The sequence below is a fragment of the Schistocerca nitens genome, chromosome 11 (genome assembly GCF_023898315.1).
Source record: "Schistocerca nitens isolate TAMUIC-IGC-003100 chromosome 11, iqSchNite1.1, whole genome shotgun sequence".
Taxonomy (NCBI): Eukaryota; Metazoa; Arthropoda; class Insecta; order Orthoptera; family Acrididae; genus Schistocerca; species Schistocerca nitens.
Genome location: NC_064624.1, coordinates 72,764,070 through 72,778,579, shown reverse-complemented (window position 1 = coordinate 72,778,579; position 14,510 = coordinate 72,764,070). Strand labels below are relative to the sequence as shown.

The 14,510-nt window shown below is 44.9% G+C and overlaps 1 protein-coding gene across 1 annotated transcript in view; it reads left to right on the top strand.

Annotated features, from left to right (window-relative positions):
• The window catches only part of LOC126212940 (uncharacterized), a 483,964-nt gene that overhangs the window by 435,110 nt on the left and 34,344 nt on the right, over window positions 1-14,510 (top strand). Inside the window, exon 23 of the mRNA XM_049940457.1 lies at window positions 13,515-13,729. Within this exon, the coding sequence (XP_049796414.1) occupies window positions 13,515-13,729 (215 nt within the window). The remainder of the gene's footprint in view (window positions 1-13,514; window positions 13,730-14,510) is intronic.

Here is a 14,510-nt window from a genome sequence, read left to right as displayed (position 1 = left end):
GGCTTGCCATGGCATTTCCACCTGGCGCCTCAGTTGGACCAGCGTTCGTGCTGGACGTGCAGACCGCGTGAGACGACGCTTCATCCAGTCCCAAACATGCTCAATGGGGGACAGATCCGGAGATCTTGCTGGCCAGGGTAGTTGACTTACACCTTCTAGAGCACGTTGGGTGGCACGGGATACATGCGGACGTGCATTGTCCTGTTGGAACAGCAAGTTCCCTTGCTGGTCTAGGAATGTTAGAACGATGGGTTCGATGACGGTTTGGATGTACCGTGCACTATTCAGTGTCCCCTCGACGATCACCAGTGGTGTACGGCCAGTGTAGGAGATCGCTTCCCACACCATGATGCCGGGTGTTGGCCCTGTGCGCCTCGGTCGTATGCAGTCCTGATTGTAGCGCTCACCTGCACGGCGCCAAACACGCATACGACCATCATTGGCACCAAGGCAGAAGCGACTCTCATCGCTGAAGACGACACGTCTCCATTCGTCCATCCATTCACGCCTGTCGCGACACCACTGGAGGCGGGCTGCACGATGTTGGGGCGTGAGCGGAAGACGGCCTAACGGTGTGCGGGAGCGTAGCCCAGCTTCGTGGAGACGGTTGCGAATGGTCCTCGCCGATACCCCAGGAGCAACAGTGTCCCTAATTTGCTGGGAAGTGGCGGTGCGGTCCCCTACGGCACTGCGTAGGATCCTACGGTCTTGGCGTGCATCCGTGCGTCGCTGCGGTCCGGTCCCAGGTCGACGGGCACGTGCACCTTCCGCCGACCACTGGCGACATCGATGTACTGTGGAGACCTCACGCCCCACGTGTTGAGCAATTCGGCGGTACGTCCACCCGGCCTCCCGCATGCCCACTATACGCCCTCGCTCAAAGTCCGTCAACTGCACATACGGTTCATGTCCACGCTGTCGCGGCATGCTACCAGTGTTAAAGACTGCGATGGAGCTCCGTATGCCACGGCAAACTGGCTGACACTGACGGCGGCGGTGTACAAATGCTGCGCAGCTAGCGCAATTCGACGGCCAACACCGCGGTTCCTGGTGTGTCCGCTGTGCCGTGCGTGTGATCATTGCTTGTACAGCCCTCTCGCAGTGTCCGGAGCAAGTATGGTGGGTCTGACACACCGGTGTCAATGTGTTCTTTTTTCCATTTCCAGGAGTGTAGTATGTTATGTGTTAGCAGCTGTATACCTTTAGTACAGTATTTCTGTTAACAATGTGTTAGTAATGTTGCAGGTTAACTTTGCTCTGTTTTAAGTAATATTTTTGGACGTATGAGTGCATTGAGGTATGATAAAACCATTGATATGTTGGCTACTATTCGAGGCAGTCTATAGCACACTGTATAACTTTTCCCACCATTTAGAAAAGAATAAATTCTTATATCACATTGTTCTGCACAGCAGAAATTCTAATTCACTGTGCTGAATGCATAGTTCCCACATGTGTTTACCAATGTGCGAACACCGTGTTGTAAAACTATATGACTTAGATTAGTAAGCTAGCTGTAAAATTCTAATGAAGAAATGTGCTGAGTTCAGATGCGTGTGAAATGTTATGGGACTTAACTGCTAAGGTCATCAGTCCCTAAGCTTGCACACTACTTAACCTAAATTATCCTAGGGACAAACACTCACACCCATGCCCAAGGGAGGACTCGAATCTCCGCCGGGACCAGCCGCACAGTCCATCACTGCAGCGCCTTAGATCGCTCGGCTAATCCCGTGCGCCAATGCTAATGAAGGTTACAGTTCAACATCAGAACTTGTCGCCTTAGTCCTGTGAACGTTTACACTATAGCAGTGGGACATGAAAGGCAACGGCCTTGCTGCAATGGATACACCGGTTCCCGTCAGATTTCCGAAGTTAAGCGCTGTTGGGCGTGGCCGGCACTTTGATGGGTGACCATTCGGGTTGCCTTGCGCTGTTGACATTTTTCGAGGTGCACTCAGCCTCGTGATGCCAATTCAGGAGCTACTCGAGCGAAAAGTAGCGGCTCTGGTCACAGAACACCATCATAACGACTGGGAGAGTGGTGTGCTGACCACACGCCCTTCCTATCCGCATCCTCAGTTGAGGATGACATGGCGGTCGGATTTGTGGTCTCAAGATGGAGTGCTTTAAGGACTCATGACACATTTATACACTATGTAATTAAAAGTATCTGGACACCCCCAAAAACAGACGTTTTTCATATTACGTGCATTGTGCTGCCACCTACTGCCAGGTACTCCATATTAGCGACGTCAGTAGTCATTACACATCGTCACAGAGCAGAATGGGGCGCTCTGCAGAAGTCACAGACTTCGAACGTGGTTAGGTAATTCGATGTAACCTATGTCATACGTCAGTATGCGAGATTTCCACGCTCCTAAACATCCCTAGGTCCAGCGTTTCCGATGCAATAGTGAAGTGGAAACGTGAAGGGACACGTACAGTACAAAAGCGTACAGGCCGACCTCGTCTGCTGACTGACAGAGGGCGCCAACAGTTGAAGAGGGTCGTAATGTGTTATAGGGAGACATCTATCCAGACCATCACACAGGAATCCAAACTGCATCAAGATCCACTGATAGTGCTTTGACAGTTAGGCGGGAGGTGAGAAAACTTGGATTTCACGGTCCAGCAGCTGCTTATAAGCCACACATGACGACGGTAAATGCCAAACGACGCCTCACTCGGTGCTAGGATAGTAAACATAGGACGATTGAACAGTCGAAAAATGTTGTGTACAGTGACGAATCACGGCACACAATGTGGCGATCGAATGGCAGGGTGTGGGTATAGCGAATGCTCGGTCAGCGTCATCTGCCATAGTGTATAGTGCTAACAGTAAAATTGGGAGACGGCGGTGTCACGGTGTGGTCGTGTTTTTCATTGATGGGGCTTGCACCCCTTGTTATTTTGTGTGGTACTATCACAGCACAGGCCAACGTTAACGTCTTAAACACCTTCTTGCTTCCCGATGTTGAAGAGCAAATTCGGTTACGGTTATTGCATCTATCGCCGGCCGTAGTGGCCGAGCGGTTCTGGGCGCTACAGTCTGGAACTACGCAGCCTGCCTCGGTCGCAGGTTCGAATCCTGCCTCTGGCATGCATATGTGTGATGTCCTTTGGTTAGTTAGGTTTAAGTAGTTCTATGTTCTAGGGAACTGATGACCCCAGAAGTTAAGTCCCATAGTGCTCAGAGCCATTTGAACCTTTTTTATTGCATCTTTCGACACGATCAGGCACCTGTTCATAATCCACGGCCTGTAGTGTTTATACGACAACAACATCCCTGTAAGGGACTAGCCTGCATAGAGTCCTGACCTGAATCCTGTAGAATACCTCTGGGACGTTTTGGAACGCCGACTTCGTGCCAGGCCTCACCGACCATCATCGATACCTCTCCAGAGTGCAGCAGTCCGTGAAGAATGGGCTGCCATTCCCCAAGAAACCTTCCAACACCTGACTGATCGTGCGAGAGTGGAAGCTGTCATCAAGGCTAGGGGTGGGCCAACACCACATTGAATTCCAGCACTGTCGATGGAGGGCGCCACGAAGTTGTGAGTCATTTTCAGCTAGGTGTCCGGATACTTTTGATCTCATAGTGTATGATTACCTTACTGGTACTCTTGCCTTTATGTAGAAGCTACCATGGAAGAAACTGAATCCTCGCTGAGTAAGTGAGAAACATACCACACTCAGTATGACCAGTGTAGGATCCAGTGCGTTAGTGAAATGACAACATCCATTACTCTGTATACAGATTTATAGCGCTCCTCGAAGTAATCAACAGCTGAAGGACAAGAGATAACATTGTTATTTTATAACGTAGAGAAAAGGCAGTTGTTAAACTCTGTTCCAAGATGTTTCATTTGGTTCCGAATTAGAACACTGTGAAGCATTCGTGCTAATGACAACAATCACCGATTTTAGTATATTGCCACCTCAATGTGTTCTATTCAGTAGCTGCACGGGTTGAGCAAGACTCCCGGCTTCTCTCCAGATCAACACTAGAACGGCGGGGTTTCATACATTCCTAAAACGGCGGAAAGGGGTCATTTTGGCCCCACATGAAATATTTTCATATTTGACTTAAACAAGTACTTTTCTTAGTGTTTGTTAATCCATACGTTATTTCTAGTAATCACAAAAATTATTTACAGTTATAAATAATAATTACTAATTCATTTGAACAACAATGTATCATACAAATTTATTGTTCCTATTGCTAACAAGTTTCTTAACTACAGATTTTGATTTATTAACTATTCATACAACCTTCTAGACACGTTTAGTATATTTCGTCCATTTTACACTCACATACGTTTCACAAACAGCTGTGTTTTACTTTTCACTTAAGTCATTTGAAGCTACTAGAAGCACTTAGGACAGGTTTTACGTGCACATTTTCCGCGCACGACTTTGTGGCACTTTACACAGTTTTTGCTGGTCCTGTTGCCTTTGCAGAGGCTGGTTTGCCACTTCTTCCACTTTCTAGGTGATTTCAGTTCCGTATCCTCTTCCTTTGCCTAACGTTCTTGCTCTTTCGTTCCCTTGAGTTCACTTGCCAGTACAAGTATGAACGTCTTCCTTTCCATTTCCTTGTTCGTTATTATGTTATAGATAACCTATGCATTTATTGCCCCCATGTCCTGTATGTTGTAGAAGACATGCTTTGTCCATCTTCTACGTGCAACCTTTGTGGTATATTTATGAGTCATTTGATCAACCACGTCCATCCTGTACTTTGTTGCATTGTAGAACTTCACGGTTTCAGTTTTTTTCTTTCCCTCCTTGCTTATTGCTACTTCAGCAAGCAGCGTACTCAAGAGAATGGCATTTTTATTCGTCTTCCCTTGGTATACAGTCAAGGTATGGTCTGTGTTGCCAGTATTGGCAGTATTGTCGTGGAGTGTATTTCAGCATTCGATTTCCTTACTTCATCGGGTATTTCATGGCAGATCTTGTTCATTGTACCAACTACAGAAGTTTTCTTTTTTTTTTGAGTTCTTTAGCAAGTTGAAGAGACGTAAGGAAGTTGTCTCTGGTCACAATTCTTCCTTGATTTACAAATGACTCCATGAGATGCAGAACGACATACTCTCAAAATGGTTGGTTGTCTCTATCCGTATCCTCTTTGCCGAGGTATGGGAAAGCTTTGAATATATACTTTGTCGTTACATCAACAGCCAACCATAATTTGAGGCCATATTTGTCTGGTTTGTTGGACATGAGTAAACCTGCATCTTGCTTTGCTTGGTCAATGGGTGGTAAGCGTTAATACTGTTTTCAATTAACTTCCCCCAAATTTCAGATACAAGAGCGAATTTGTTGGGTGCAAGGCTTTCAAGCCGGGTTGAATTTTCATCAAAACGGAGAATTCTGAGAAGCTCCTGAAATCGGTCCTTGGCTTAATGTCCTTGATAAAAACAGGCCACCAAGATTGTGACCAGAGGTCATCTACAGATATACCTTTTGTGCACAATACACCCCAAACATACATGATAGCTATCTGTTTCTCCAATTCCTCAAGTATACAGTCCAGCCATTCTTTTTTAGTACTTTTCAAACATTTGATTGTGTGTAGTCCTTCATGACACGTAGCATTGCTTCATCAAAAATCAGACGGATGGCACTGATGATAGAGCTGTCTATTCATTGGCAAACATAACCAGGGGACCTCCTCTCTGCTTCAGAACGTTCACAGTTGACCGCCTTCCAGTAGATGAATAATTTCCAATCTCCCACACAGTTCCATTCCTTGCAATCATCTTTGTAGACTCTTCCAACTGTACCTGATGCGGTGAAAGGAGATGATGATTGACGTATATCAGCATCTGAATCCTCTTCCACTAATCGCCCCTAGTTCACGATGTCTTTCTCTTCATTTGTGTCAGGTACAATATCATCATCTTCATCAGTGAAGCCAATTTCCGATTCAACTTTGGAATTCTCTAAGAGATGTAACACTTCTCCATCAGAAAGTCCACGCTGACGATACATGTTCGAAAACGTGTTTCACGGGCAGAGACTGCCTGAGTGACACAACATAAGCTGTGGCCGACTAGAATGTACGCGTGCCAAGTTGCAACAATGAGGGGCAACTGCTCTGCATTACAGCTCACTGTTTCCACTGTACTATTGGACAATTTACTTGTAAACAGGATGTAAATTACAGTGCGTTCAAATTGACCCCTTCCACCGTTCTAGGTATACTAAATGAAATGACGATAAAAATTAAAATATTTTATAAATACTAAAACATCTTCAGAAAGAGGAGAAAAAATTAGTGGAAGTCATATAATTTCGTTAACGAAGTAAACAAATTGGATATTACCATGAACAAAACCTTATGACAGGGATCATTTTGGCCCCTTCCGCCGTTCTAGCTCTGACAGTCAGTTAGAGTTATTCTGCAAGTAAAGCAGTGCTTCACATGTGAAGATGTTAGTACTCCACCGTTTTTCAAGTCAACATAGTCGTGGGAGCTGGGTGGGAAAACTGTAGGCCCTCCCAGTACCTTAATGATCTTATTGAACTCATTGCCAGTGTAAGGGGCTGGTTCAGTTGTCTCGGTCGGTCCTTTGTCGTACGGACGCTGGCAGCTGCCAAGCTCTAGATGTACGCTTGTATAGTGCAAGCCAATGCACCACGTGTTTCAGAGGGTGCACAGTGCACCAGAACCACGTTCCTCATTTCTTTGTCCATTCAGAGATGTCTGGGAAGAAATACTGTCAGAAAATCTCAGCACATTCTCCACTTAGTCTAAACTGCTTGGCATCGGAAATGTAAGTAAGAGGAACTAATACATCTCTCAATAGAATCAGTTCAGGGTTCCTACGATGCAAGCGCTCACCAAACAATACTGTGCTCTTATTTGAATCTTCTGTTCCCCTTCGCATAATCCAACAGGTGAGGTTTCCAAATGGTTCAAATGGGTCTGAGCACTATGGGACTTAACGTCTAAGGTCATCAGTCCCCTAGAACTTAGAACTACTTAAACCTAAGTAACCTAAGGTAATCCCACACATCCATGCCCCAGGCAGGATTCGAACCTACGACCGTAGCGGTCGCGCGGTTCCAGACTGTAGCGCTAGAACCGCTCGGCCACCTCGGACGGCTCAGGTTTCCAAACAGGTAAAAATTCTTAAAAATTGGTGAATCCATGTTCTGAAGGCAGCCTCATTCGTGGATGCATTACGCTTCCGTAGGCTTGTGCTGATAAGTATCTGACTAGCATCTACGTTATCCACATCTAGACTCTTATGCCAGCGCTATATTACATTGCTCTGGGCTTATATTCATAGATACTTGATGTTTCTGACACGTGGGTCATTTACTGCGAGCCCAGAAGTTATCGTGTCTTTTCATCTATTTATGCACATAGTCTTGTGTGTTTCTGAGTTGATTGTCAGCTGGCGGCTTCCAAACAGAGCGCTGATCACCTTCAAATCTCGGTGCATTTCATGAGATTTTTCTAATGATGTGATTTCCTCGCATTTCCTCGCATTTTCCTTGAGTATTCTCAGAGAGTTAAGTGTTCCTGCTAGCACTAAGATGGACGCCTATATCGCTAACACAATCGGTAACGGATCTATCACACTTCTTCATGGCATATAGAATGTTATCTTTGCTTCTCACGTTATTTCTCCATTAAATGCGTATAGCCTACTAGATTCTGTTCAGTAGAAAGCCAGTGGCACAGTTCTTCCAGTATTCAATCAGCGTACTTTTTATTGACTATGCTTTGGTTAATAACGGTCCAAAATTTTAGCACAAGAGTTTGCTGCTCTTGAAAAATGTCATTACTCATTGATACAAAATACCCTGTCTCACAGGCTGACAGCAGTGAGAGAAGGCAGCAATGAGGAGCATTTTTTTCTGGGGTCACCGGAGATTGTCTGTAGCCGTAGTGCCTTACACTAGGTTATTGATAGAGGACAGCTAAGTTTCTCCGTATTGTCAGTATAGAGTAAAATGGGTCCATGTGACATGTGTCGATATTTCCTCAATCAAATGTTTTCAGTAACTTTTCAAAGCCACTTCATTTCTATATTCATGTGCTGGTCATGTGACATTCTTGAGTAGGACAGCTTTGAAAGACGTAAGTTTGTATTTAAATGACAATTTTTTCTATTTTATTTTGGTGACACCTCGATCAGTAGGCATATCAGTAGATATTAATTCGTTTAGTGCTAAAAACTATTTAGGTATTTTGATAATATGGGGCACAACACCTTGATTTCAAATTCATTAAATGCTTCTAAAATTACTGCATATTTTTCTCTTTGGTAGACTATATCGTACAGCGAGCGCTCTTTGATTCTATAGGAACAAAGTTACAAATATAGAAAGTAGAAACATAGCACTCTTTGTCAAAACTTGGTTTCTTAAAGAAACAACACAAGCACTTGGGCCCCATAACAACAGAATACATTCCATACACTGGTAACACACCAAAGGAGGTCAGTCAGAAGAATATAATAAGTTTTTTCTGTCCGTCTTTCAAGATCTCAAACCTGAGGAGACATATAGTGAACAAAAGCGTCATACACAAAGACACTAAAGCTGACAACAGCCGGGAGAACAGTGTGCTCTTCCACATCAACATCCAGTGACACCTTTCGGTGGAGCATAGTGTAACAGTCGGTTGGTGCCGTTCGGCCTTCCAAGGCCTGTGTGGAAAATTTGAGTATATTTGTTTGTTTCTAATTATGGTACTAACATACCCTGTGTTCAACTCAGCTGGAACATGGTTCTCAAGGATAATTGATTTTACTTCAACAAGGCGTGGGGACCCACACTTTAGACGTGAAAGTCTCATAACTGTAACATCAATGACACAGTCTGAGGCTGAAACATATCATGATGAACGACAAAGTGGCTACTTGCATGTATGTTCTTCGTGACATCCTGACACACTGCTCTACCGGCTGTTGTCAGTTCTTGTGACCTGGCTTCCAGTAGCCCCTCACTAGGAGTGCACCCCATTCCAGTCCTCCCAGCAATGAAAAATCCCTTTCAGTACTGGGATCAAACCTGGGTCCTCTATATCGCTGTTGACGTAGACATATGAGTACACAGACATGGATACTAGCATTAAAAGAGGTTTTGGGCAGAGATTTAGGTTTACAATGGTTTCTTGTCCTTAGCGTCAGTTGCATCACCTCATTGCAGAAGAAACATAGACAGAAAAATAAAGAGATAACTTTAACAAATTATCACTGTAAATCGTAAGCATCATAACGTCGTCGCACCACAGCCTCTTTTACTTGGTTCTGAAAACTTGACCAGGTTAGCAGAAAATGTCACCAAGGGCTGACATAAGAAGCCTTAGACAAGTGATTCAGATGCGACCCAGCGAGGCATACTTACACAAGAAGCCAACAGTAGCCTATACTGATATATCAAGAGGTGCTGCCTGGCCCTCACACTGAGGCAAGGTATTACATATCTGACCAGGAAGTCCACAGCAGGTGCTGAAGCCCACTGACACAGCAAAAGCACAGGAGCAGACTGTGACAGTGCTGACATTGAGTGGGACACTGGGTCACTTCTGTGGCCTAAGTGATGGTTTGGCAAAACAGTGGTGGGTCTGAACCACCGCACGTTGCACCACTTTCAGCTATGCAGTGAGTGTCACCACCTGCAGGCAGTTACGAGAGGTACTCCACGCCAGACGTTGGCCTGGGAAGAACCATCCAGCTGCTGCTGCTACTAGACACCACCTTTGCTAGCTGTGGAACTATATGCTGGACTTGGGCCTGATGCCGCTCGGTGGCCAACTGTTACCTTCTAGGCAAGGGATCTCCTTTCAGTCGGCTTCTACTGCCTTCAGTGTGTCTACTGGGGGGCTCATGTTTGTCACCTGGGCTGAGCCACCACCTGAGTTGTGTGAATACATCCTGATATTGTAGGCTGACCGCTGCAAACCACTGCCACTGTATCCTCCACAGGGGTCCTTGGTTCCACTCTGCATGTTCAACTACTTCCCAATGCGACTCACATCTGCAGACCCTGCCATAGCGACGTCCCAGTAACGTGGCAGGAGTGCTGGCAATATAACTTCGCCTCAGCTGCCGCCTCAGCTCGATGTGGACATGCCAAATAGTGTCTGTTCCACGAGGCTGCGTGCTGAGTTCAGCACACGTCTCTTACTGGGACCAGCCTGTGACTTGGGGTACTGGCCACTGCCCAGTAACACTACACCTACTGTACTTCTGCCAAGGGTTAAACAAACTTGTGTAATTGCTGTTTTTATGACTTTCTGTTTCCATGAACCTGCTGCCTTGATAATCGACATTCAGCACTGTCACACTCCTTATTTCCTGGATTGTGAGTTCTGTGACGTTCACAGGACAGCTTCTGTGGAGTTTGGAAGGTAAGACCCCGAGGTACTGGCAGAATTGAAGCTGACTCCTGCTTGGGTAACTCACTTGGTAGAATACTTGCCCACGAAGGGCAAAGATCCCGAGTTCGCGTCTCGGTCCGGCACACAGTTTAAATCTGACAAGAGGTTTCATAGGAGGTTTAGGAGGTTGTGTTGCTCAGACTCGTCCAATGCAGGCCAGTGGAGTTCGTCTACCTCGGTGTAAGACAATCCATCATAGGTCGTTGCGTGAGTTAGTCACTCAGTATCTTTATTGAGGAGGACTGCCAAGGTTCCCTGCGTCTCCTTAGGCGGATTCCAACTGCCATCTCGTCCATTAGCAGTGGTGTGTGCAGAACAGACATGACAATTTGCTTTCGCTGCAAATCCACAAACATGACAACTTTACCAGGGCACCCATACTCTACAGCAGCGATTCACAAGCAGTCAGCCGCTTCCTCTAGGGGGCTGTCGTAACTCTAGATGGGCAGCGCGAGCTTATTGAAAACAAAAATACCAAATCAAAAATTTATTAACTTATTATCGGGGCTGGAAGCAAAATACCTTCTGACAAATCCACATTTACATTAATACACACCTCGCAGAAAACGGCAGACAAGTTCATGGCACCTCCATCGGTAATGCTGTAATTCAGTATGGTATTGGCACACCCTTAGCCCCTATGACAGCTTCCACTCCCGCAGGCATACGATCAATCAGATGGTGGAAGGTTTCTTGGAGAATGGCAGCTCATTCTTCAAGGAGTGCTGCACTGAGGAGAGGTATCGATGTCGCTCGGTCAGGGCTGGCACGAAGTCAGCGTACCAAAACGTCCCAGAGGTGTTCTATAGGATTCAGATCAGGACTCTGTGCAGGCCAGTCCATTACAGGGATGTTATTGTCGTGTAACCACTCCGCCAAAGGCCGTTCATTATGAACAGGTGCTGCATCGTGTTGAAACACGCAGTCGCCATCCCCGAATTGCTCTTCAATATTGGGCAGCAAGAAGTTGCTTAAAACATCAATGTAGGCGTGTTCTGTGATAGTGACACGCAAAAACAACAAGGGGTGCAAGCCCCCTCCATGAAAAACTCGACCACACCATAACACCACCGCCTCGGAATATTACTGTTGGCACTACGCACGCTGGCAGATGACGTTCACCGGGCATTCGCCATACCCACACCCTGCCATCGGATCGTAACATTGTGCACCGTGATTCGTCACTCCACGCAGTGCTTTCCACTGTTCAGCAGTCCAATGTTTACGTTCGTTACACCAAGCGAGACGTCGTTTGGCATTTACCAGCGTGATGTGTGGCTCATGAGCAGCCGTTGGACCATGGAATCCAATTTTTCTCACCTCCCGCCTAACTGTCATAGTACTTGCAGTGGACCCTGATGCAGTTTGGAATTCCTGTGTGATGGTCTGGATAGATGTCTGCCTCTGTCAGTCAATAGACGAGGTCGGCCTGTGCGCTTTTCTGCTGCACGTCACCCTTCACGTTTCCACTTCACTATCACATCAAAGTCCGTGAGTTCCGTGGGGCGCCCCATTCTGTTCTCTCACGATATCTAATGACTACTGAGGTCGCTAATATGTAGTACTTGGCATCACAATGCAACTAATTTGAAAAAATTTGTTTTGGGGGATATCCAGATACCTTTCGTCACATTATAATGCACTTATAAATGGATTTGTGTCAATTTTACACAGTGCATTTAATAATTAACTTCTAAGCACCACATTCAAAATATGTTTAGTAGTTACCAATGAGTCGCATAGGCCTGGCTTGCCCAGCAGAGTCTTTCGAAGGCAGCAGCCGTGATACTTACCCTCTGCACTACGCACTGCCCTGACGTAATCCAGCCACTTTCCATGCACTGATTGCGGGGCAGGGAGGAACGGACGGGCTTCGGTTCGGGGTTTGTTAACGTAGCGGATCAGTGCTGCTAAATAGCAATAAATTTACATATTCTTGCTAATATGTAGGGTTTGTACCTTTGTAGCTTCCGTGTAAAATACTAAAAATACATTATGTATCGTTATCTTCTGAGGAAGAAGGGTGGGGGAGGGGGATGAAAGTTACCATCGAAAATTGGTTCAGGATCACTGAAAAGTTGAGAAATGCTCCTCTACAGGTCTGTTTGCTTTGCTCTCTCCAGCGCTTATTGGGCATGTAACTCATGTATAAATAATAGGACTTACCCATAATTTGTTCGGAATACATTTGAAATTCTGAATATAGTTTGTATTTTACACTGATGGTATGAATCCGGTCCTAGACTTTCTGGTCTCTTTATAAATAGTAGTTACTATTAAATGTTTTCTTAAAATTCGATACATGCTGTTTCTGGAGAGAAGCATGTTTCATCGGGCCACTCAACCTTCTTAAATTCCTTCTCTTCTTTTACCTGGCCTTATCTGGTGTCTCTTGGATGGGTCCCTCCCCCCACCCCCCCCCCCCCCTAGAACGGTGGTTCTGTAACCCTCCCATCTACTTCTAGCGTTATCCCATGTGAAAGTGTAAGAACAGGTTTTGAAATGTTTGTGACTCATATGTTCGGGACGTGCCTGCCAACCCAGTGTTCACGTATTCGGACGTCGGAAACCACCTAAAAGCCACCACATCCAGATAGGCTAGCACACTAGCCCTCGCCGTTTATCTGCTGGGCGAATTCGGTATGGGACCAGCGTGCCTCTGCGAATCCTGGAAACAGTGTACTAAGTTCTGCTGTATGGACGTGTGCTTAACCGTCTGAATGAGTCACTTTTATCTGAATTATACGTTTGTCATTAAATACTTTGGCATGACAATAGAATTCAACTTCTCAACAGTCTGAAACGTTGCACTGTGGTACCAGTCTTCAAGAGCCTTGCATTTACTTTTTAAACTGAATTTTCCATGATGTGTTGCTCCTTTTTCTGGGGTAACTATATTGGACTTGTGATATGCTTCTTGGACTCGTTAATCTTCAATAAAATTTCCCATTTAAAAAAAGGACCACCTAATTTTTGTAATAGCCCGCCTTTACTGTAACCAGATTCGTTGGACTAGATGTATTCAGTTCCTAATTTTTGTTATTAGATTTAATATTAGTGAAAAAAATTAAATACTTTTCTCATTTTAATTCTTTCTGTTTTTCAGCTTCCACCCCACCAGTAAATCTGAGAATAATCAACGCAACAGAGAACAGCATGTTGGTGGAGTGGGGCATGCCTGACAACATCAATGGACAGCTGAGATCTTTTATCATAATTGTTGAACAGATTGACACACAAGTTAATTCTAATGAGTGTTGTGATGATATCCCATTGCAAGATTATCGTGTGTCTTCAGAGGAACCTTCCTACCAATATGAGGTATACGGACGAATGTTACAATCTATTTCATACAAGTCCTTAAGTTATGGTCTCTTAAAGCATATTTGAGGAATAGGGAGTTGCCTTTTACTAACTAAAATAATTGACGAATTCTTGAGGAATAGGGCATTGCCTCTTACTAACTAATAACTAGATACGAACTTACTCAAGAAAGGATATAAAATTTCAGGATACAAAAGATACAATCTCAGATCTCTTGGTCTATAGCAAATGACAGTGTAGAGAGGGTAGAGTCCATCAAACCGTTAAGTGAAAACAACATCACGTGAGCTAGTTCTCAGTACTAGACGACTTTTGTTATTTATTTGTCTAGCGATTGTCAAGCGCTCCTAAAGAGCAGTGCAGCTCAAGTAACGTTAGGTATAGAAAGCTTTCTGAAATTTACAGCAGTGCTATTTCTAGAGTAAATGTAATCGTATATACAAAGGATCATCTAATAGAAAATGGACATAATGCATCCATCACAGTAGATGAAAAATTCTTGTCCTTTGAGACACAGATTGAAGATGCATTTCAGACTGTTTGTGCAAGACACAGTATCATCAGCCGGCGCAGGCGGACAGATAGCTCCTTCTACAGGCAACTAGGCATCCTCATGTGTAGCCAAAACGTTTAATGAAAAACCGACGTCACTAGAATGCATGTTCCCCAGTCACATTCTCATGACTGAAGGACTCTTTTGTCATTCAACATTTGATTAGGATGATTTCAAAAAGTGGACATAATAATAACCTAGGTGATTAATTTGAAAGTTACTTAG